The 22122-nt window shown below is 41.2% G+C and overlaps 1 protein-coding gene across 5 annotated transcripts in view; it reads left to right on the forward strand.

Moving 5' to 3' along the window:
- C11H12orf75 (chromosome 11 C12orf75 homolog) overlaps window positions 1-22122 on the forward strand; it is a 52518-nt gene that overhangs the window by 11124 nt on the left and 19272 nt on the right. For 3 of the 5 annotated variants that reach the window (XM_067697822.1, XM_067697820.1, XM_067697824.1), the window contains exons 2-4: window positions 3582-3606; window positions 20449-20484; window positions 21305-21384. In XM_067697822.1, the coding sequence (XP_067553923.1) occupies window positions 3582-3606; window positions 20449-20484; window positions 21305-21384 (141 nt within the window). Of the gene's footprint in view, window positions 1-3581; window positions 3607-20448; window positions 20485-21304; window positions 21385-22011; window positions 22053-22122 lie in introns of those variants that run through there. The other 2 variants (XM_067697823.1, XM_067697821.1) reach the window with 2 other exon arrangements.

Raw genomic sequence — 22122 nt, forward strand, 5'->3', positions numbered from 1 at the left:
GTGAATTTCACAGCCATTTATTGTACTTTGTCTTCTCAGCTGTCTTTGTCGGCCCAGTATTAGAAACTGAAGCTGGGTGAACTAGTGACTGTCAAACAAATACTGGAGCAGGAATTTTACTTGGGTCTTCTGCCTTCCAGTTCCACGCTGTTCTTTCCCTACCACCCTGCTGCCATTCCCTGAGACACAGTGGGGCAGCTTCTGTCTGCTGTGCCCTCCCTGTGGATTGTGCCTGATGGCCCTTCATCTCTAAAGGCCCAGCACTCATGACCCATCATGATCGCTTTCTTCTCTCTGTAAGACATCACAGAATCAGTTCCCAACACCTCCAGCTCTCCCTTCCCCTGAGTGCAGCAACCCCCCAATCATTCCCTGTCCTTTTCCATGAAAATGAAAATAAGAAAATGAGGATATTTATTTTCTTTTTAGACTTTCTTCCAGATTCTTATGCTTGTTTTGACTCTGAAATAAAACGTTAATTTTTATGGGTTTTTGGTGGCACTAATCCTTTATTTTTACCTATCAAAACACTCCACTGTTCTTATGTTAAGGTTTAAAAAATTTTACGTTTTTCTTTTTTGGTTTTATGATCTCAGATTCCAAAGCAGTTTTTATTTATATAATTTTAATGAGAATTGTGGGAACAGAAATGTTACTCTCCCCTGAGTAATGACTCAAGTTTGTTACAAAGTTCAGGTTTGGTCAAAGCCTTAAAAGAATTTATTTGAGACATAGTCTTGATTACCTTTATGCTCTGCTTTGAATTTGCAAAATTATAGATCCTAGATTAATATCACTGGGGTACAGTTTTTACAATTTTGGCAATAACTTTTTTGCAGACTTAGTTGTTTATTTTGTAGCACATTTTCCTTTATTTTCACACCTCTGTGACTTGTGCAGAAGTTAATTTAATTCCCATTTCATAGATATGGAAATTGAGATATTAAGGAAAATGTGACTGCTAATAATAACAACTTAGTGAGCTATTTTTATGTGCCAGACTTTGTGCTGTTTACATCTTTTTATAATTTTTAAAATTTATTAAATTTTTTTTACTGAGGTGTCATTGACATATAACATTGTATTGGTTTCAGGTGTACAATGAAATGATTCCGTATTTGTATACACAGTGAGATCATCACCACAATAAGTCTAGTTACCATCTGTCACCATGCATAGTTAACTTTTAGGATTTACTATCTTGGCAACTTTAAAGTATGCTCTACGGTATTATTGACTGTAGTCACTGTGCTGTACGTGACATCCCCATGACTTATTTATTTTAGAACTGGAAGTTTATATCTCTTGACCCCTGTCACTTGTTTTGCCCATGCCCTAACCCACCTCCCCTCTGGCAACCACCATTCCTTTCTCTATATCTTTGACTTTTGTTTTGTTTTCATTTGTTTTGTTTTTTAGATTCCACATATAAGTGAAACCACATGGTATGTGTCTTTCTCTGACTTATTTTGCTTAGCATAATTCTCTCAAGGTCCGTCCATGTTTTTGCAAATGGCAAGATTTCCTTCTTTTTTTTATTGCTGGGTAGAATTCTATTATTCTAGCCTCTTATATATATAGGTATATCTATATATATCTCACATCTCCTTAATCCATTTATCCAGCAATGGACACTTGTTTTCAATCTTGGCTATTGTGGGTAATGCTGCAATGAACATAGGGGTGTATATATCTTTTTGAATTAGTGTTTTTGTTTTCTTTGGATAAATACCCAGAAGTAGAATTGCTGGATTGTATGGTAGTTCTGTTTTTAATTTTTTGAGGAACTTCCATACTGTTTTCCGTAGTGGCTGCACCAATTTACATTCCCACCAACAGTGTGCACTGGTGCCCCCTTTTTTCCAGATCACTTACCAATACTTGTTATTTGTTGTCTTTTTGATAGTATCCATTCTAACAGGTGTGAGGTGATATCTTGTAGTTTTGATTTGCATTTCTCTGATGATTAGTGATATTGAGCATCATTTCATGTGCCTGTTGACCATCTGTATATCTTCTTTGGAAAAATTTCTATTCAGATGTTTGTTCATTTTAAAATCAGGTTGGTTTCTCTCTCTCTCTCTTTTTTGCTGTTGAGTTTCATGAGTTCTTTATATATTTAGAATATTAACCCCAATCAGATATGTGATTTAGAAATATTTTTTCCCATTCAGTAGGTTGTCTTTTCATTTTGTTGATGGTTTCCTTTGCTGTGTAGAAGTTTTAAAATTTGATGTAGTCCCACTTGTTTACTTTTGCTTCTGTTGCCTTTGCTTTTGGAATCAGATCCAAGCATTAATTTCCAAGACTGGTGTCAAGTAGCTTACCACCTGTGTTTTCCTCCAGGAGTTTTTATGGTATCAGGTCTTACATTTAAGCCTTTAATCCATTTTGTGTTAATTTTTGCATATGATGTAAGATAATAGTTTAGTTTCATTCTTTTGCATATGACTGTCCAGTTTTCCCGACACCATTTATTGAAGAGACTGTCCTTTCCCTATTGTATATTCTTGCCTCATTTGTCATAAATTAATTGACCATGTATGCATGGGTTTATTTTTGGTTTCTCTAGTCTGTTCCATTGATCTGTGTGCCTGCTTTTTGCCAGTACCATACTGTTTTGATTACTATAGCTTTGTCATATAGTTAGAAATCAGGGAGCATGATGCCTCCAGATTTGTTCTTTCTCAAGATTGCTTTGGCAATTCAGGGTCTCTTGTGGTTCCATAAAAGTTTTAGGATTATTTGTTCTATTTCTTTGAAAAATGTCATTAGTATTTTGATAAGGATATACATCTTTTAAAGAACTTCACAATAACCTTTGAGAAAGGTATTCTTATTTTCCTCATTTGTCACAAGAGGGAAGTGAGTTTTTAAGAGATTAAAGTATACTTAATGCTATGTGGCTTGTAAAGTTGGAACCAAGTTCTGTATTGTTCAGGTAAGGATATTAGGGGGAGGAAGTGCAGATGGAACTGTGCTGTGGGCAGAGAATCTGTGTTAAGTGATAGGACTGGGGTCCAAAAGAGATGGGTTGTTTTTGGCACGTGAGTGGGAAGCAGAAACAAGAGGGTTCAGTAGCAAATAGAAGCAGAGTTAGAAATGTATGTTACTCCTTTTGGAGCTGGGCTGGCATCCTTGAGTCTTGCTAATTTATTTAGGACATCACCTCCATTTTGTCTTGTGACTTTGCTTTACTTTATGATTAGTACATAGCGTGACTTATAACAGTTCCATGTAGGTACTAGCTTAGAAAAGAAAATATTTCTCAAATCTGTCAGTTTCCTAATCTGCTCATCTGTAAAATGAGCAGATTAGTTTGGGCGGTCTGTAAAATCCCTTTCAGAAACAACACCTTATAATTTATAGGAATTGTTAAAAATGGGCAGAATAAATTCTAAACCGAAGATTTGGATTTTATGATTTTCCTGCTCTCCTTTTCTTTTTTTAAGATGATCTTTCAAAAAATCATATTCTCAACTCATCTCTTATAAAATATTATTTTAGTTGGGTATTGGGCTTAAGATTTTTGTAGCAATACTATCAAGATAATGGAAAGCTATCTTTTTCTTTTTTTCTAGGCCCTGCAGGAGCAGCTAAAGATGTGTAAGTACTTAATATTATGATTTTCTAAACTCTTTCTGAGGAAGACACTGTTTTCATGGTTATGACCTTTAGATATGTAGGTTTGGCTGAAAAGACATGGAAGTACTTTCTGTACTGAGCACAAATTAAGATTATTGTTTGGTTTATAACTAAAGGGCTATTTGAAGAATGGGTTTATTTGTGACTTTTCATTTTAGCGTTTCAGTTGCCCTAGCATTTTAACTCAGAGCTTTAAGAAAGGGAAATGTTTAACTCTGTTTCTATACCAGCTTGTGTAGAGATTTCTTCTAATTGCAAGCAAGTGATTATGGAAGAATTAAGCACCTAGCTCCTATGACTATGCAACATCTTAGAGTTTAGCCCGTGAGGAGGGCCTGGAGCCAAGCATTTACCAAACGCACGCTGAATCGTTTTAAAGTCGATAATTAGACGTTTGAGTGAATGTATATGACCATTCAAGGTAATCAATATTGAGTTGAACTTCATACCACAAGACCCTTTCAGTGTTTCCATCATGCCCCTTCTTTGCATCTTCCTACCTCAAATCTAGGTATAGTAAGGACATTGCAGTAGTTCACTATTTAAGAGTGTTTGTGGCACAGGAAACTGTATTCAATATTCTGTAATAAACCATAATGGAAAAGAATATGAAGAAAATATATAACTGAATCACTTTGCTGTATACCACAAACTAACACAACATTGTAAATCAACTATACTTCAGTGAAAAAAATAAATAAAAATCAGCAGTTCTGGAAAAAAAAAAAGTGCCATTAGGGAGCTGGACATTGGGATTGGGGGAGGGAGAAGGTGGGGATGGAGAACCCCAAGAACGACAACAACAAAAAGAGTGTTTGCAGTCACTCCATGGATTGTGGAATCAACCTCTGCCCAAGCCACCCCAGCTGGTTTGGATGTCAAGACCGATGGTGCCACACACACACCAAGAGGGTAGGAAAAGGTGTATTGCTCACATAATGAGGCTTTCTGGGGAGAGCGGGGTGGCTCCCGAACTGGTCCATTCAGTCTGAGTGAAGGAAGGGGTGAGTAGCTTTGGTTTTTATTGGGAGTGGGGCTGGGGTGAAGGCTCCTGTGCATGGGCAGAGGAGCGCCTGGCTGTATCTTCCCCGCCAGCACACATGTACGAGTTCCCACCTTTCTTAAAGGCTTTCACAGCAGGGGCAAACGGAGTGGTGGGCCTTAAAAGCTTTCGTCAAAAGCAGAGTTGGACTTTTTTTTTAATTATAAAAAGGAATCTGGAGAAGATTAGAATAGGGTTGTAAAGTTTTTTGGGAATTAAATAAGCTTTTTATATGGGACTTTCGAGTCCCATATAAAAGGAGGCAGTATAGAATGCTTCAGTGTCCTGGTTGCAGTGGTTGAGTTTATTACCAAAACGTTTAGCAACAATGTGTTCAGCATCCTTACCTGTTCCTGTTATTGCAGTATCTGGGTCTCTCTTCAGTCTCTCCCTCCCTTTCTATATGTTGTTGCCAGATTAATCCCCTGCCCTTTTAGGCCCTCCACTCCCAACTTTTGATTAGTCTCCACTGCCCACGGGATTGAGCCCAGAATCCTTTGGGAATAGGAAGGCCCTTTAGGTTTCAGGCTTTAGGGGGAAGGAAACCCTGCAGTTAGAGAGTGAATGAGGCCAAGGACCCAGAGGTGAGCTGAAGTCCTGCTCTGAGACTACTCTCATGGTCTCAAACTGACCTCCTGTTTCCTGTCTTGGCTCCTTGTTTTTTTTTGCTGTTCCCTCTGCCTGGAATGGCATTTTCCCCAATTCTGTCTGTGAAAATTCTATCTGTTCTCCTGGGTTTATATCTTATCCTTTACGAGAGGAACTTCCTGGATCTCTCTACTGGATATGTCTTCCTCTTCTGAACTTTTACAGCAGCTTGGACCTGTCTTATGATATGTCATATTGGGCTTATAGTGTTATTTATCTCCTTGTCTTTTCTCCCTTGGGAATTGAGAGAACTCCCCTCTAGTTAATAGTATCGTGCTGTGGACATAGTGTTCAATAAATGAATTCCATCATTTCTCTTTAAGGAGAGATTGATTTCATGACTTCCTCTTTCTTTCAGAAGCATGGAAATTTCTAAGGAGATTTAGTGATACCTTTGTGGACATTTTGTCAACATTAACTACTCCAGGACATGAGATGCCATTTAACTACTTTCTAAAATCCTGAATTCTCTAGAATTTAAACTTCCTGTGGCTTTGTGTACCTCATAGGTTCTATAACTAAAAAGACGTAATTTTACTCAACAAATGACCCTTTAAAAAATAAATATGGTAAATTTAATTGGAAAAAATTGAAGAATATTATAGTGTTATTTTTCCTCGCACAAAAGCTTGACCATAACATTGGGGGGTGCTATGAAATTAGGGGGCGCCATGAAAGGAGCTAAGAAATTAAGACAATTTAAACTTATATTATGAAGATTTAAATTTTTTCTTTTTGTTTTAAATCTGAAGACACTGATTTCAAGGCAAAAGAAGTGGCCAAACTCACGTAATGGATGCTAAGAGTACAGAACCTCAAATAGGGCAACCACCATAGTGTACAGACCACGTAAAAGCCTTTGGGGGGGGAATTACGATTGTTTTTTACAAGTCAGAAACGTTATGATTACTCCCTTAATATATAATAAAAATAGTTCTCTAGGGAAGGTTTGGGATTTTTATTATATCTCCACTTACCTGTTTATTTGCCTGCTTTCTATAGGCAAGAAGCCAGGATTTAATAACAAATAAAATGATATTTCTGCCCTAAAGTAGGTCAGTGGCTACTGGGGACCAAAATACAGTGTGATTTTAAGTGTTAATTATTAAAATAGTTAATTATTAAATAGTCAAAATTTAATGCTTGTCTGGGTCTTGAAGGGTGAGTAAGAGTTTGTGTAGGAAGGAGAAGGATGGCAACCCAGGGCAGGAGAAAGAGCATGAAAGGAGGCACATGGGTGCAGGAGAGCCCCAGCTCTTCTGGGAAGTCAACCAGTCTGCCCTGAGCCTGTGGTGTAGGCTCAGCAGAGGTGGAAGATGAGGCTGGTGGGCTGGAGCCGGCTTGTGGAGGGCCTTTGGTGTCAGGCCGGTCATTGTACTTGGTTTTTATATGCATTCAAGAGCCATTCAGAATTTTAAGGTGGGGAATTACATGACTGTGTTTGAGCTTTAGGGTGATGACTCCCAAGGCAGTGGGATATGTGAGATGGGGGAGGGGTGGAGGCACAGGGGATTAATGGCGCTGAGGCCACGAGAGGGTTAGACAGCAGACAGGACACTGGAAAGGAGCAGAGGTGGTGTGTTCAAGGCGCACTCGGAAATACAATTGATAAGACCCGTTGAATGACTGAACGGGGAAGTAAAGGAAAGGAAAATCTGAGGCGAAGATGACCCTGTGGTTTCAAACTTGAGCCAAGGGAAGGGATGGCTGATGATCCAAAGAGATCACATGGGCTAAAGGGGGAGGAGAAGCCAGTGCATGTAGAGTGACAGCCACACTGGTCACTTGGTTTCAGTTGGGTGATGTGAGTTCTCTGATGGAGTCAGGGTGAAAGCGAACTTAGGAGTGAGGAAGGGATGCCTGGTCTTTTGTTTTACAACAAAAAGGCAGTAAGGGATAGAAAGATGTTAGTAGCTTAAAGAGGAAGCATATTTTAAGAAATACATTTCTTTTTTTTTTTTGGCCATGCCGTGTGGCTTGTGGGATCTTAGTTCTCCAGCCAGGGATTGAAACCCGTGCCCCCTGCAGTGGAAGCGCAGTCTTAACCACTGGACCTCCAGGGAAGTCCCAGAAATATATTTGTTATAAAAGGAATACTAAGGAAGTTCAGAAAGTGTGGAAAAGTATTTTTTTAAAAAAGAAAAAATCAGCTATTATTCTCCCACCAGAGACAATCATCATTAATATTTTACACTGTTTTCTTCCGTTTCTTTGTGATTATTTCTGCCTAGTTATGTGTATGGATGATTTTGTATATTGAAGTCTGTTTTTCTTTTTCTGTTTATTTTTTACATGGAGGAGAGGTAGGTGTGCCCATAGGCAAAAGGGTAGGAGCAAGTTGAGTACGAAGAGCTGAGGGTAGTTTGGGGAGGTGTTATCTGTGTGGCTGAGGGAGTTATCAATGTACATAGATTCTACAACATGCAAGAAGGATTAAAAACATAGAAGGGTCCCCTTAGCCACTTGAGATAAGGAGGAAAGCATGGGTGAAGATATATAGAAATTTAATCATCATAAGACAGACCCACATGTATATCAAGGAGTGAAGTGAGACTTTCTTTTTTTTTTTTTTTTTTGCGGTACGCAGGCCTCTCACTGTTGTGGCCTCTCCCACTGCGGAGCACAGGCTCCGGACGCGCAGGCTCAGCGGCCATGGCTCACGGGCCCAGCCGCTCCGCGGCATGTGGGATCTTCCCGGATCGGGGCACAAACCCGTGTCCCCTGCATCGGCAGGCGGACTCTCAACCACTGCGCCACCAGGGAAGCCCGAGACCTTCTTTATTCTCTCCCTCTCTTTTCAAAAATAAATCACAGTACACTAACATGCAGAACAAAACAGAAGTAAATTCAATGTGATGACATTTGGCTATTTTCACAAACCTGCGAATCAACCATGCTTTTATTTTTTATTTTTTTTAACATCTTTATTGGAGTATAATTGCTTTACCATGGTGTGTTAGTTTCTGCTTTATAACAAAGTGAATCAGTTATACATATACATATGTTCCCATATCTCTTCCCTCTTGCGTCTCCCTCCCTCCCACCCTCCCTTTCCCACCCCTCCAGGTGGTCACAAAGCACCAAGCTGATCTCCCTGTGCTATGGGGCTGCTTCCCACTAGCTATCTGTTTTACATTTGGTAGTGTATATATGTCCATGCCACTCTCTCACTTTGTCACAGCTTACCCTTCCCCCTCCCCATATCCTCAAGTCCATTCTCTAGTAGGTCTGTGTCTTTATTCCCGTCTTACCCCAGCCATGCTTTTATTTTATTTCTGCGAATTATCTTAGCTATTTGGCACAAATAGGTCGTGTTGGGATATTTTTGGTTGGAAATGGCAGAAGCCCAGCTTAAACTGGCCTAAACAAACAAACATAAAGGAATTTATTGGCATGTGTAACGGAAAACTTCCAAGGGTTAGGCCTTAGTCACAGCTGGATCCAGGTGATTGAATGACAGGAAGAAACTCTCATCTCTACTTTCCTGTTTTTGGCTCCATGCTAAGGCAGCTTTCCCCCAGTGGTGATGGGAGATGGCCACTTTCTATCTCATCAGCTTAATAATTCCTGTAGAAAAAGAGCTTCTCTTTCTCCGTAGTTTGATCAAAAGTCCTAGGGCTAGGCTTTCCCTGGCTAGGACGTGGGGTCAGGTGCCTCTCCCTGAACCAGTCAGTGGGCCAGGGGAACGTGGGCTCTCATTGGCCAGGCCTGGGTCACGTGCCCGCTGCTGCAGCCAATTGGTGTCATTAACCTCACCTAACCATATGGCTAAACAGTGGGAGAGTGGTGATGCTGTTACCAGAATGGGAGAGAATTATAACTGGGCAGGCAGAAGAGAAGCAGCTTCTCCATGTAGGTCACCTTCCATGTTATTTCAGAAAAAATCTCTTGATTTTTAAGAATACATATATTCTATATATATGAATTTTCCAAATATATGTTGAATAACAAGTTGACTCAAATTTAATGTCTGCTGTTGAACATAAAAGCTCATGGCCACTCAATTTAAACAAGGTTATTCAAATACTTCTTTCACTTAAAACTTGTAAAGTGATATTTCATTAAGACTTTTTTCTGGGTAAAGTAATTTTATTGTTATGGAAGGTGACAGCTATAGAGAAAAATATCTTGGAATGAGTTATCATAAAACACGCCGAAGGGACTTCCCTGGCAGTCCAGTGGTTGAGACTTTGCCTTCCAAGGCAGGGGATGCGGGTTCAATCCCTGGTCGGGGAAGCTGAGATCCCGCATGCCCCGAGGCCAAAAAAACCCAAAATATAAAGCAGAAGCAATATGGTAACAAATTAAATACTTTAAAAATGGTCCACATCACAAAAAAAAATCTTTAAAACAACAACAACAACAAAAACATGCTGAAGCTCTTTTTTTTTTGCGGTACGCGGGCCTCTCACTGTTGTGGCCTCTCCCGCTGCGGAGCACAGGCTCCGGACGCGCAGGCTCAGCGGCCATGGCTCACGGGCCCAGCCGCTCCGCGGCATGTGGGATCTTCCCAGACCGGGGCACGAACCCGTGTCCCCTACATCGGCAGGCGGACTCTCAACCACTGCGCCACCAGGGAAGCCCAGCTCTGTCTTTTTTAAAACATGGAATTATGTGTCTCTAATCTTGAGTTTCCTTGGAATTCTTTATAATTTCTCGTGTCATATACACCGTGTCAGCTGAGCCCTCTCCTAATTACAAGCCTGAGGGTATCTGATAGCCTTGTTTCTCCTCTGTGACATGGCAGGCAAGGCTGTCTTCTGAAGTGAGGTAGCATTGAAAAATTCTACCCGTCTTCTGGGGTGGAAGTAGCATTGAAAAAGCATGCATTTTGGAAGCAGACAGACCTCTGTTTAAACTGCTCTCCATCCTTTACTAGCTGTGTGATATTGTGTCTTTAATCTTCTTATCCGTAAAATTGGGATAATAATAACAACTGTTCAGGGTAACCGTCTTCATCATTATCCTCATCATTCTCAGTTTTAATAGCTCATCTTTATTGAGAATTGCATACCATAGAGTGATTTCCAGCACTTTAAGTACATTATCTCATTCAGTACCCCCAACAGGCTGATGAAGACAGTAGTGCTCTTTCATTTTACAAATGAGGAGATGGGACACAGAGAGGTTAAGTAACTGCTTAATGGTTATGATGGTTATTAGTACAGTATATTCAGCTCCTAAGATAATACTTGGTATTATGTGTTGCTATCCTGCTCCCCCATCCTGTCCCCCCACCCCCTGCCCATAAATGGTAGCTAGAATTATTAGGTGGTTTAAGGGTTGTTGAAAAGATTTGGCAGTGCCTCTGTTACGAATCCCTGATGGCAGAAGACCCAGTGCATTGAGGGCCTTGCTGTGGTTAGAAATCTTACATTCCCATTAGTTGCTCATCAATACATGGTCAGATTTTCCTTGGTGGGACCCAGTGGAATAAAAGGCAGGGAAGCAATTGAGTGGGTTCATTCAGGGATAGAGAGGGGTTGGTGGTGACCGGCAAGTATGGTTGAAATGCTTGACTGCAAGGCACATGCTAGAGAGAGGGGGAGGGGAAGCCCTAAGGGGCTGATGAATGGGGAGAGCTGGGACTGGAGGCTTCTTGGGAATTGTGGGGAGGGGAGAAAGAAGGATTTTTTTTTCCCCTAAGGAGTGGGATTGTCTACTCTAAAATATCAGAGGTGAAATAATTGCAGGAACTAAGCTCCATGGAGCACTCCTGGGATTAAATTCTTAGAGCAGCAGTAAAAGTTGCTGGGATAGAGGAAGTCAGCAAAATGTGAAGCAAGAGGTCGTTTAGGTGGTTTTCATGGGATTTAAAATTGTCCACGGTAATGACGGTTAGGAAGAAAACCTTTGAGTCAGGGCCGAGATGTTTAGTGCATCCGGGGCTGTTATGGCAGGGCTGATGCCAACGAGGAGAGTTTTTGAGTGGAAATGAAATTGGCCCCATCTAAAGGAGTGCTTTGGGGAGGTTGGGAGCATTCTGGCTCTGTCTCCTGTTTGGAGACCCTGGGACGAGGGAAAACAAGCTGCTTATTCCCAAGGTTTTGAGAAAAGTGATACATCTGGGAAAAGCAAGGTTTCTTAAAGGGGAGAGAACACTCCTGCCTGCTTTGTAGCAAAGGATACTTCTACACCCAATGTTGAAATAATCCAGCACTGTGTGCTTCTTAGAAGGAGAACAGAAGAGGGGTAGGGAAATTGCAATTTAATTCTTGATCCATTACCCCATACAAAGAGCAAATGTCACTCATGTTCTCCGGTAGTACATTCTGGAAGAAAGAAAGGGACCCATCCAAGGAGAGAGACTTAAAGCTAACTGTCCTAAGAAGTTTTGAAATTGTGAAGACATGAATGAGATTACATATAGGCCCTAACAGTCAATGATAAAGTGTTAATTCTGTCCAGTATCATATGTAATTAAATGCTAGGCAGAATCGATTGGAACCTCCGTGAGAAGGAGGGGTCATCATGAAACATATTACAGAGAAAATGAAACGATTCCACTTTATCTGGAGGATGGTAGTGTCAAATGGAAGTAAACATTGTCAATTCATAAGCTTATTCCAAAAGATGATCATGAATGCTAACTAAAAATAGATCATTGGAGCTACACGCATGATCTCCTGAGGCTTCCGTGTTGAAATTGTACCGTTTACAAATCAAAATAAGTTTGGCCTCTGTAGTGACACTGCAAATATGGAAAAAGAAAAGGCTGCAGCCTGTTTTTCTGCTTTTTAGATCATCGCTAATAAGAATAGCTCTGTATTTGGAACATTTTTGTTGATGAATAAGTGAAAAATAAATCCTTTCTTTGCCACAGAACTATGTCGTTCTGGAAGTCTAGGGCAGTGAGAACGTTCTGAATTTTAAGGCACCTGTAGCCACCGTGCGTGAGGAGCTATTAATTGGAGTGGCTAGCGGCTGCCTGATGTTTATCATCTGTGTTTGTTCTAGAGAATGCACATGATGTGTCCATGCCGTGGTTCCATTATTTTACCTTTGAAACCCTTTTTGTAGGTCACTTGGGACAGCTATTTTATACAACCCAGAAACTAAGCAAATATTGTGACGAAAATATTCTGATTACCATGTGCTACTGAAGAAGAAAAAAAGTAGTGGTTTATATATACTGTAGTAACTCTGAATAAGGTCTCGCTTCATTGAAGTGATCGTTATTGATAGAATGGTATAAATGGATTGAAAGGTTTATGTGTTTTGTGTGGAGAGTTAGCTTTAAATAGGTATATGCACGAAATACATTAATGAAGAAAGGACAGGCAGAGGAAAGCCAGCCAGCCCCAAAGAGCAACCACAGACATGGAGCTGGTTTGGAAGTGTCTCACCTTCTGGAACCTTGACTTAAAAGAAGTCAGAGCTTTATGGTTAGAGAGAAATTCAGTGCTTTATGGTTAGAGAGAAATTCAGTGTCTCTGGTTCATTTAGGAGAAGGTCTGCAAAGCTAGTAGGAAGCAGATGGGTGTGCAGTGACCTAGAGAATCTGGATCAGTGTAGATACTCAATCTGAGAAGTGTGAGGAGAGTGCCACGCTGGCTTCAAAGGAAGTAGGCTAGAAGTATTTGGTGGAAACTCTGAGATATAAGAAAGCACTTTTGAAACCAACGGTTGCTTTTTTTTTTTTTTTCTTTTTCTGACATCGCCCCAAATAGGGGCAACTTTGGTAAGATAGCGATCACTAAACACTATATTGCTCTGCAAAGGTGTGTCTTTTTTTTTAACATCTTTATTGGAGTATAATAGCTTTACAATGGTGTGTTAGTTTCTGCTTTATAACAAGATGTGTCATTTTTAAACTATCAGCTGAGGATTTAGCTTTTCAGCAATCCCCAAAGTGGGGGGAAATGATGGACTGGTGGTCACCCTCAATCACACTTGGCTCTGCAAACATTTTTATGAATGCAGTGGCCGAAAATCTGAGTCAGACACTGGGAGCATGTGATCTCACTCTAGGAGATTATCATGAGACTCAGTGGATGGCTTTAACTTGGACACATTGTTTCTCCTCCAACACCTGTCCTTTGATAAAAGAAGCTAAATCTTTGTGAACAAAGAGAGACCCGATGGTAATTAAATGCCCAGTGTATTTTTTAAACCTGGTCCCAAATTGTTAACATATGCTCCATGGTTCTTAGGAAATGTTCTTGTGGTTTAAAAGTTTTTTTTCAAAAGATGTGATGTGACCTCTTGATTAAACAATATCGCACTATTACATTTTCTTTCTAAATGTGACATCACTTTCCACAAATTTTCAGATGCTGTATATGCCCAGAAATAAGACACTGTCTTGAGACCAGAGAAAGCAATTTACCAAGAGGCTTTCGGTCATGCTCCCTCTGGAAAAAAACAAGTTTATTACACAAGTTTACTCTGTAGAGTAGTGGCTCATGGGGATTTAAAAATGGAGGAACTAGGCTTCCCTGGTGGCACAGTGGTTGAGAGTCCGCCTGCCGATGCAGGGGACACGGGTTCGTGTCCCGGTCCGGGAAGATCCCACATGCCGCGGAGTGGCTGGGCCCGTGAGCCATGGCCGCTGAGCCAACGCGTCCGGAGCCTGTGCTCCGCAATGGGAGAGGCCACAGCAGTGAGAGGCCCGCGTACCGCAAAAAAAAAAAAAAAAAATGGAGGCATTACTTGCTAAACTTAATCGAGGTCTTTCAGTACCTCTTCGCTCCTTTACTCTTTGGACCCAAGAAGTAAGTCTTCCTTCTAAAATGTGTCCTGGGCACCACTGTGAAACGTACCCTGTTTATACCCGAACCCCAGCTCTTAGTTCCAGCCCCTCCCCTGGGGCCCGGCCTCCTCTTTCACGTGCCTCTCCCTTCGTTGACACTGAGGCACATGTGATGGATAATAGAGAACTTGAATTTGTAACTTTAGCCAACAGGTAGAATTAAACTATATTTAAATCTTAGCCTTTCCAGACCCTCAAAATTATTCAAATGGGTGGTTGCTTACACCACTGAATAAAAAAAGCCAGCCTACCCGCCTCTTTACACTCCACCCTGCCTTCCTCTTCACTTAGTTGGGGAGGCCAGAAATCGAGGGGGGCCGTGACCTTCTCTTGCCATGATATTAAGGCATTAAGACTGTGTTAAGTGGCCGGGCTTTCTTTGTTAGCTGTTTTAGATTCAGTTACACATTGCAGGGGGTAATCTGTGGCCATTTAGTCCCTGGTTAGATTAGAGACAGCTGTTGTAGCCTCGTCTATTTCCCATTTCCTCTCTCAAGAGCACTAGACTGGGCTAAATTAAAATTGAGGTGAAGCTAATGATGAAGAGCTGACTTTCTCTCCCCATCTTTGCCAGCCAGAAACTTCCTGTTTTCCTGGCAGGGCCTTTGAGAATGGGGTAGACCAGCTGGGTAAGAGGCATGGAATTGGGTCCCCTCGCCTGGGTGATTGCCTTGTTAGGGGGTGCTTGTCCCCCTCAGGGCCTACTGCAACCACCCCTTATTGCTACGGGACCCACAAATAGAATCAGATCTCAGGATGTTCCCACGGGACAAGCACAATGTCTGACCTGGGAAGAAAGAGCTTATACTGCAAAGTAATTGCAGGCTTGTGCATTTTCTTCTACCAGAATCCTCAGGAATATGTATGGAAATGGCTTCTAAGGGTGTGAGACCAAGGAGAAGCAGTGTATGCTGAGACTGAATTTATTGATACTGTTGTATTTAACAGAGATTCCAGATTTAATTTAGGTGCATGGCTAGGACTCTTAACAGTTTAGGCAACTTGGTTGACGAAACTAAACTGAAGGAGCTTATGCTCTCACCAGGGGAGGAGCATGTCAGAACTTCTCTGGTGTGATGGAGAGGAAGGAATCCAAAGGCTTGAAGAGATAGGAAAGCTGGTGTGAATTTCTCAAGTGTGAGCTGCTCCCCACTGCGGAGGAGACCCCCTTCCCTAGGAGACTGAGCAAATTGAGAGACACATAGTGAAGGGAGTATCCAAGATGGCTGTCCTCTATAACGTGGCTATGACAGTTGGGACATGCTGCCCTTGAGATGGGTTCTTTGTTTCCTTGGGTGTGACAGGATCCCAGAGAAGCAGAGGCCAAGAACTGAACCACCTAAGACAAGGTGGGCACACTTGCCATAACAGACAGCAGGGATGAAGAGGCAGAATGTTTCATCCTGGAAGGAATTTTAATGAGAGCTAGTTGATCACAATCTCCCTAGGGATAGATGAGAAAGATGGCCACCTAAGGGTTCATTTTCTCCCTCTGTATATTTTATAAGAGGAAGACTTCTGGTCTGTGAGCCAGAAAGCTAAGCTGAGTCATCACAATGGAAAGGCATAGCCTCTTAACCCAGTTTCCAAACCCAAGTCAGACTCAGAGTAATTAAGGCCACATTCCCTTGAGGGAATTTTAAACACGGCCACATGTATGTATGGTAGATATTTTTTCACATCTTCCCCAAAGGATTTGTGTTCATTTACTAGAGCAACTGTGTGCAGAACAAAAGGAAGTGCCTGGACCTTTTAGAGATTTCTAGTCACTGGCTCTGAGTTGCTGTTAACGCCTGAGGACCCAAAATGCCATTATGGGCGATCAGTCCATGTGTGGGCTTATAGTCATCAGGTAAAAAATGGAATTTTGGCTAACCTAAAAATTGCAGTGAGTCCAGTAGTCTGCAGATCCCATACTCTGGTTATTTCCTCAGTTTGTGAGTTCATAATCAGAGTAGATGTATTTGGCAACTGGAAGAATCCCCACATTGGCTCTCTGACCTGTGAAGGAAGGGCTATCTTGGTAGGAAGGGTCAAGTAGAAGCCTATGGAATTTCCCTTCTATACCAGAATAATATACAAAAAGGAATACTGCATTCCTGGTGGAGTTGCAGAAATTGGTGCCGTCACCAAAGACTTGAAAAAATGAAGACGCTTCTCATGTCTCCTTTTAACTTGCCTCTTTGGCCCATGTGGAAGGCAGATTTATTTTAGAGAGTGACTTTGGATTCTTGTAAACTTGATGAAATGGTGATTCCAATTTCAGCTGCTGTTCAAGGTGTGGTATCTTTATTGAAAACACTCAACATAGCCCCTAGCTCCTGTTTTGCAACCTTTGACGAATACTTTACCTCTGAACTGGTTTGCGAGGATAACAGAAGCAGTTTGCTTTTGCCTGGCAAGGCCAACAGTATACCATCACAGTGTTGCCGTTCATCCTCTATTCGGCAATATCTTGATGTTACTGATGTCCCACAGCACGTCATACTGGTCCAATACACTGATGACATGGTAATTGGGCCTGATAAACAGGAAATAACAGGTACTTTAAATGCTTTAGTGAGACACGTTCAATGCAGGGCTGGGAGATAAACCCTACTCTTGCTACCAAGTAATGTGTCAGTTCGTGTCCAGTCAGGGTAAAGGAAACCACATTAAATATTTTAGCAGAGAGAAATTACTATTAGGAATTGGTTGAACAGGTCATGGAGGATTGAGGATGTAAGAAGGGAAGGCTGAGGTCGTAGGGAGAGTTATAATAGGAAGTGGCTACTGTTCCTAGGGCAGGAGTGACAAAGGAAGGAAGTTGGGGTTATTGGAATCTAGGACCTGGAAGAGGAGCGGTTCTCTGGGGCTGGGACACTGACTTCTGGAGAGAGGGCACTGCCAGCCTGGTGTAATCACAGCTGAATGTTGTAATCCAGCAGTAACCACAGTTGGAGGCCACATAGTAGCCACTGCCCACCCACTTGAGCTGTAGTGACCCGAAAAGGAGTGTTAACAGGGCCAGTCCTGGAAACTGGAGCCAGCTGCTGGGGTGCTGTAGGCTGGAGCAGCACGCAGAGCTAGAAGGAGCAGCCCTTTCCCCTCTTTTTGCATTTCATGTCTCTTGAGCATCCCATCTGGTAGAACCTAACAGGGAGCCGGGTGGCAAAGGAGGATGTTTCTCAGAGTCCTCGCCCCTGCGTTGCAGAACGTGGGGAGGGTGAGTCCAGCACAGTTTCCCTGGCCAGAGCAGATTTTGTGTTGCTAGGCCATGTAGTTGTTTCCAGTTGTCGACCCCTTGGTAATTTGTGCTGGCTTTCCTTCCCCTTATTGACATCAGCCTCCATGGTGGTGAAATTGGGACCGGAGCGGGGGGAGCGGGGAGGGAAACTGGTGAAAGTTACCTTTCACTTTTTGTTTTTAGGTGATTTGATCGATGGTATCTGGTCCCTTGCCTCCTACAACCCCGTGTTTTGGTTCCCTTGGTAGAAGCCTTATTCTCAAGGTTTCTTCCCTATTTATGGTAGATTCAGGGGTGTTCTCGTCCCTGAATCCCTTCATTCACACTTCCCATTTTCAGTGCCTCTGCCTGTGGGCACCTGGGCATTGACTCCTGCGCTGTGCTTCAGAACTATCAGAACTACTATTTAGAAGTGGATTGCTGCACTAGGAGATCTCTCCTGGTTGAGGTATGTCCACTTGCTTCTTGTCTAAAGGAGCAAGTGTACGGGTAGGCTGAGTTTGTGGAGATATTTGGACCAATTAACTCCGAGCAGTGTGGTCTGGCCTTTTCCAGCTCATCTAATGTGAATCGGCCTCTTTTTCACTTTGTCGTTTCCAGCATGGACTAATTCAATCTTCAGTCTCTGTTTTCTAAGGGAAGACTCCAGGGTGAAGTCATCTCATTCTTTGTCTTTAGTACCAACAGAAAATAGGGCCATGATGTCCGTGATCGAGGGCCCTCCAGACTCTGTCAGCGACTGCTGTTCTCGCCAAGGCGGAGTCCGTGTGGCTTTCTGTCCTGCGCTTCCTCCCCACTTCCTTCCCTGCTTTAGGAACAAGTCTTGTGATCCGTCAGCAATCACAGCTGCAGGCTGCACAGTAACCACTGCCCTTCCACTAAAGCTGTCGTGACCAGAAAAGAAGAATAATCAAGTCCCTCATGAAAAACACTGGCTCATCCAAGGGCTCCATGGTGGGGGGTGATCTGGCCCGAGCGCAATTCCTAGCCCGACGCTCTGGATTGGCAGCGTCGGAGAAGGACCACAGGCTATGTTCATTACTTTAGAAACTGAACGGAAATCTGCGTGTGCCTACAACGAGGCTGCCCAAGCTCTACATTAGCAAAATATAAGATCTATTTGCCTTGGATTCGAATTACACAAACACCCTGTGGGAACCATCCCATGCACATCAGAGGCTCCCTTTGGCACTTGTGTGTCTAAGAAAATTATCAGCAAGTGAGATAGTAAGGCCAGTTGATAACAAAATCTTTTAAAATATGTTCTGTGAGGGGAAACAAGTACAGTGATTTCAAGTTGTGCACAGGTGGGGCAGCCCAGGTGTTCGGACGGCCAGGCCATTACTCAAAACCTAAAACAGTTGGGTTTTAGGGCATTGAATAATTTATGAGAGATAATAGATTAAAAATAATTCACTATTTTTTTACATTAGGGGAAGTTAAATATATTTTAAAACACTGAATAAATCCTTAAGATGGATTAGGCAAAAGGGGAAAGGTTTAAAATACACAGATATGTCATTGGATATGAAAAGAATATCTGTGAGAAAAAACGAGACATTGTATATGTCCAAATCTGCCAGTTTCAGCTTCACAAACAATTTCATTATAATGTTGGCCATTCAGAACCAGAGTAAACAGTTCTGATAATCTTGAACGAGTTTGTCACCATCATTTTTCCTAGTATCTGTACTAACGGGTTATAAATCCATTTTAATTAAAACTGGTAAACAGCACCTGAAAGTGTTATACCACTTCAATAAGCATAGCACCAGTTCTAATACAGCATGACTTTGACACCTTTGAATTAAAAAACGATCCAACTTTAGCAAGAGATAAATGAAGTTGATAATTAAAAGTGGGTTATGGGCTCAATTTGGACAAATTAGATTGCAGGGTGGCTTTTGCCCTCTATTGGAGTATTTTCTGTGTGCATGGCCAGTGTTTAACAGATAATTTCCAAATCTCCACTTCCTTTCTCTATAGACTTCTGATTTACGGGCTGTTGCAATGAAGCAAAATCTCATGTGCATATATACGTTCACAGCTTTTAAATGTGTGAAACCATGATATGACAATCCCAGCAATTAAAAGATTCAGTGAAGCTGCTTAGATGTTTTCAGTCTGCTTTCTTCTTAACTGAAGCCCCTTACAATTACAAGTTGAGTTCAGCGAGATACATTTGAACCTTGTTTTTTTTTTTTCTTTCAGAAAAATAACTAATGTATGCTAGCTAGTACTTCAAGGTAAACTTCCTGATCTAAAAATACGCCAAGGAATTCTAGTAGAATATGGATTCCTCTTATTCAAGGAAAGATACTGTGCATTTTAAAGTAGTGATTCCCTCTAGAAATTTCCTTTGAACATTTCCCTCTTTGTAGTAGATCATGTATAAAATGGCTGTTTTTTTTAGATAAAAGAAAGTTAAATTGACTTTTACTCTTTTTGCACTAAGGAAATCTTTCATACCTAGAACTGTGCTGCTGAACTGGCATAAGAGACACAAACTCATAGTGTGTTAGGACTAGAAGGGACCTTGGGCGTCATCTGGTCGACCCTGTTATTTTACAGATGAGATACAGGCTGGCAACTTGCCCACAGCCTGTCACACAGGGAGCGGGTGGCACAGCCAGACAAGAACCCAGGCTTCCTGACACCCAATTAATGTGCTCTTTCCAGTATTGGCTGCCCTCAGGTTTTTTGTTTTTGTTTTTTGTCCCTCGAATTAGTGTTTTCTGTTTTTTTAATTAAATTTTTTTTAATTGAAGTATAGTTGATTTACAGTCTTGTGCCTATCTCTGCTGTACAGCAAAGTGACTCAGTTGTACACATATGGACATTCTTTTCTTTATATTCTTTTCCATTATGGTTACCTCAGTGTTTGATCTTGTTCAGCAATTGGACTTATTGGCATTTGATGGATTTGCGCTTTTTGGTAAGTAGAAAACTGCCAATTTCTTAGTATATAAATGATTGAGGTGAAGAGAGAATCCTGTGTTACAGAAATACTTGATGGAAGAACTTGAAATAAACAAAATTGGCTTTAACTCGTCAGTCCCTCTTTTCTCAGAGCCAAAAATGAAGTCTCTGACTGTGTAACCAAACAGCTCATAGCAAACGTTTTTGACCTTTTAGAACAGAAGAATCAATAACAGAAGATGACAAGAGGAGGTATGTTTGGTGTTGAAGCTACCTTTAATTTGAATAATTTTGGTCCCACCTCATGGATTTAATTTAACATGAATTAATTTAACTCATGCATTTAATCGACCACTGTAGCACATTGCCAGTAATACAGATTCCACCAGGAAAACTTTTGGCACAGAGAATACAGGTAGGAGCATGCAGTGTGATAAATATCTTGCCCAGGGACCATAATCTTTGCTTCTTCCAAACAAGCTTGGTTTGTCCTGTGCACACGGCTTGTGCTAGTTTCCATCTTGTGGCCTTTGGATGTGCTGTTCTCTAAAATTGGATGATATCTCTTCCTTCCTTCCGCCTTCTCCGTCCTTCCATCCTCTGATTAGCAGAACTCCACTCTCATTACTCCTTATCTCTCTCTCTTCCTTCTCACTTTATACCTACCTACAGGGAAAGTGTTTTTGTGTGCCCATAGCACCTCATACCACATTGACCACTCTGAATTCTTGATAAATGTTGACTGATTAACTGTAACATGTCACGCTACTGATATTTATTACTCTACTAAATTGTAAAAATCCTAACTTCTCTTCTTTCTCATTGCAAGTAAAATATCTAAAAATTCTACTACACAGCTTTCTTTTTTTTATATATAGCTTCTTTTTTTTAATATAGAAAAACAAGATCTCTCCAAGGGCAATAATATTCTGAATTCTACTTTGGAAAGTCATGAGTTATTTTAATAATTCTATAATTGTTTGAAGGCCCCATGCTCTCATCATTTTCTGCAAATGTTTAGTAACCACGTAGTTTGGTCTGATTTTTTCTATCTCTGCTTCTTTTCATCAAGAAACTATGGAGGGGTGTATGTTGGTCTGCCATCTGAAGCTGTCAATATGGTGTCCAATCAAACAAAGACTGTGCGAAAAAGTAAGTAAAACCATGTGATGTTTACTCTCTCTACATGTTTATTTTTTTTGTTTTGTGAAAAACGTATGAAATGTATATTTCAGCTTGCCTGACTCACCCTACATATTTCTGACTTGCAGTGAACTGTGTGTAAGAGCCATAGCTGGGGCTTCCCTGGCAGTCCAGTGGTTAAGACCCTGCGCTTCCACTGCAGGGGGCGTAGGTTTGACCCCTGGTCGGGGAACTAAGATTTCGCATGCTGCTCCATGCGGCCTTAAAAAAAAAACACCAAAAAATCCATATCTGCTCATTGTAATCATTTGTTGAAATTGCCACCCACATGATGGGAGTAATTCCAGAGCAAAATTTAGCTTCTGTTTGTCATTATGCTCCATGGATATTTTAAATTGCTTGTTAATTTCAGTGATGATCGGTGTGAAAATGAAAGCAAACATTTCAGTAAGTTTATGGAGTTTTTGTAGAACATAAAGGTACATTCCTATAATATATTATAAATGTGACTGATAAGTAGTCTGGTGATTAGAAGAAAATTAACTGTCTTTTGTATAATGAAATGAAGTGGAGACTCCTTTTTCTGAGTTTTAGTAGTTAGTAATTGCAGGGCTAATGAAGTTCTTTTGATAATAGGTACGATTGCAGCCTTGTAGATAGCTTCTTGCTTAAGTAAGTTTTTTTAAAATTTATTTTTATTTATATTATTTATTTTTGGCTGTGTTGGGTCCTCTTTGCTGTGCACGG

Source organism: Pseudorca crassidens, chromosome 11 (assembly GCF_039906515.1).
Source record: "Pseudorca crassidens isolate mPseCra1 chromosome 11, mPseCra1.hap1, whole genome shotgun sequence".
NCBI lineage: Eukaryota > Metazoa > Chordata > Mammalia > Artiodactyla > Delphinidae > Pseudorca > Pseudorca crassidens.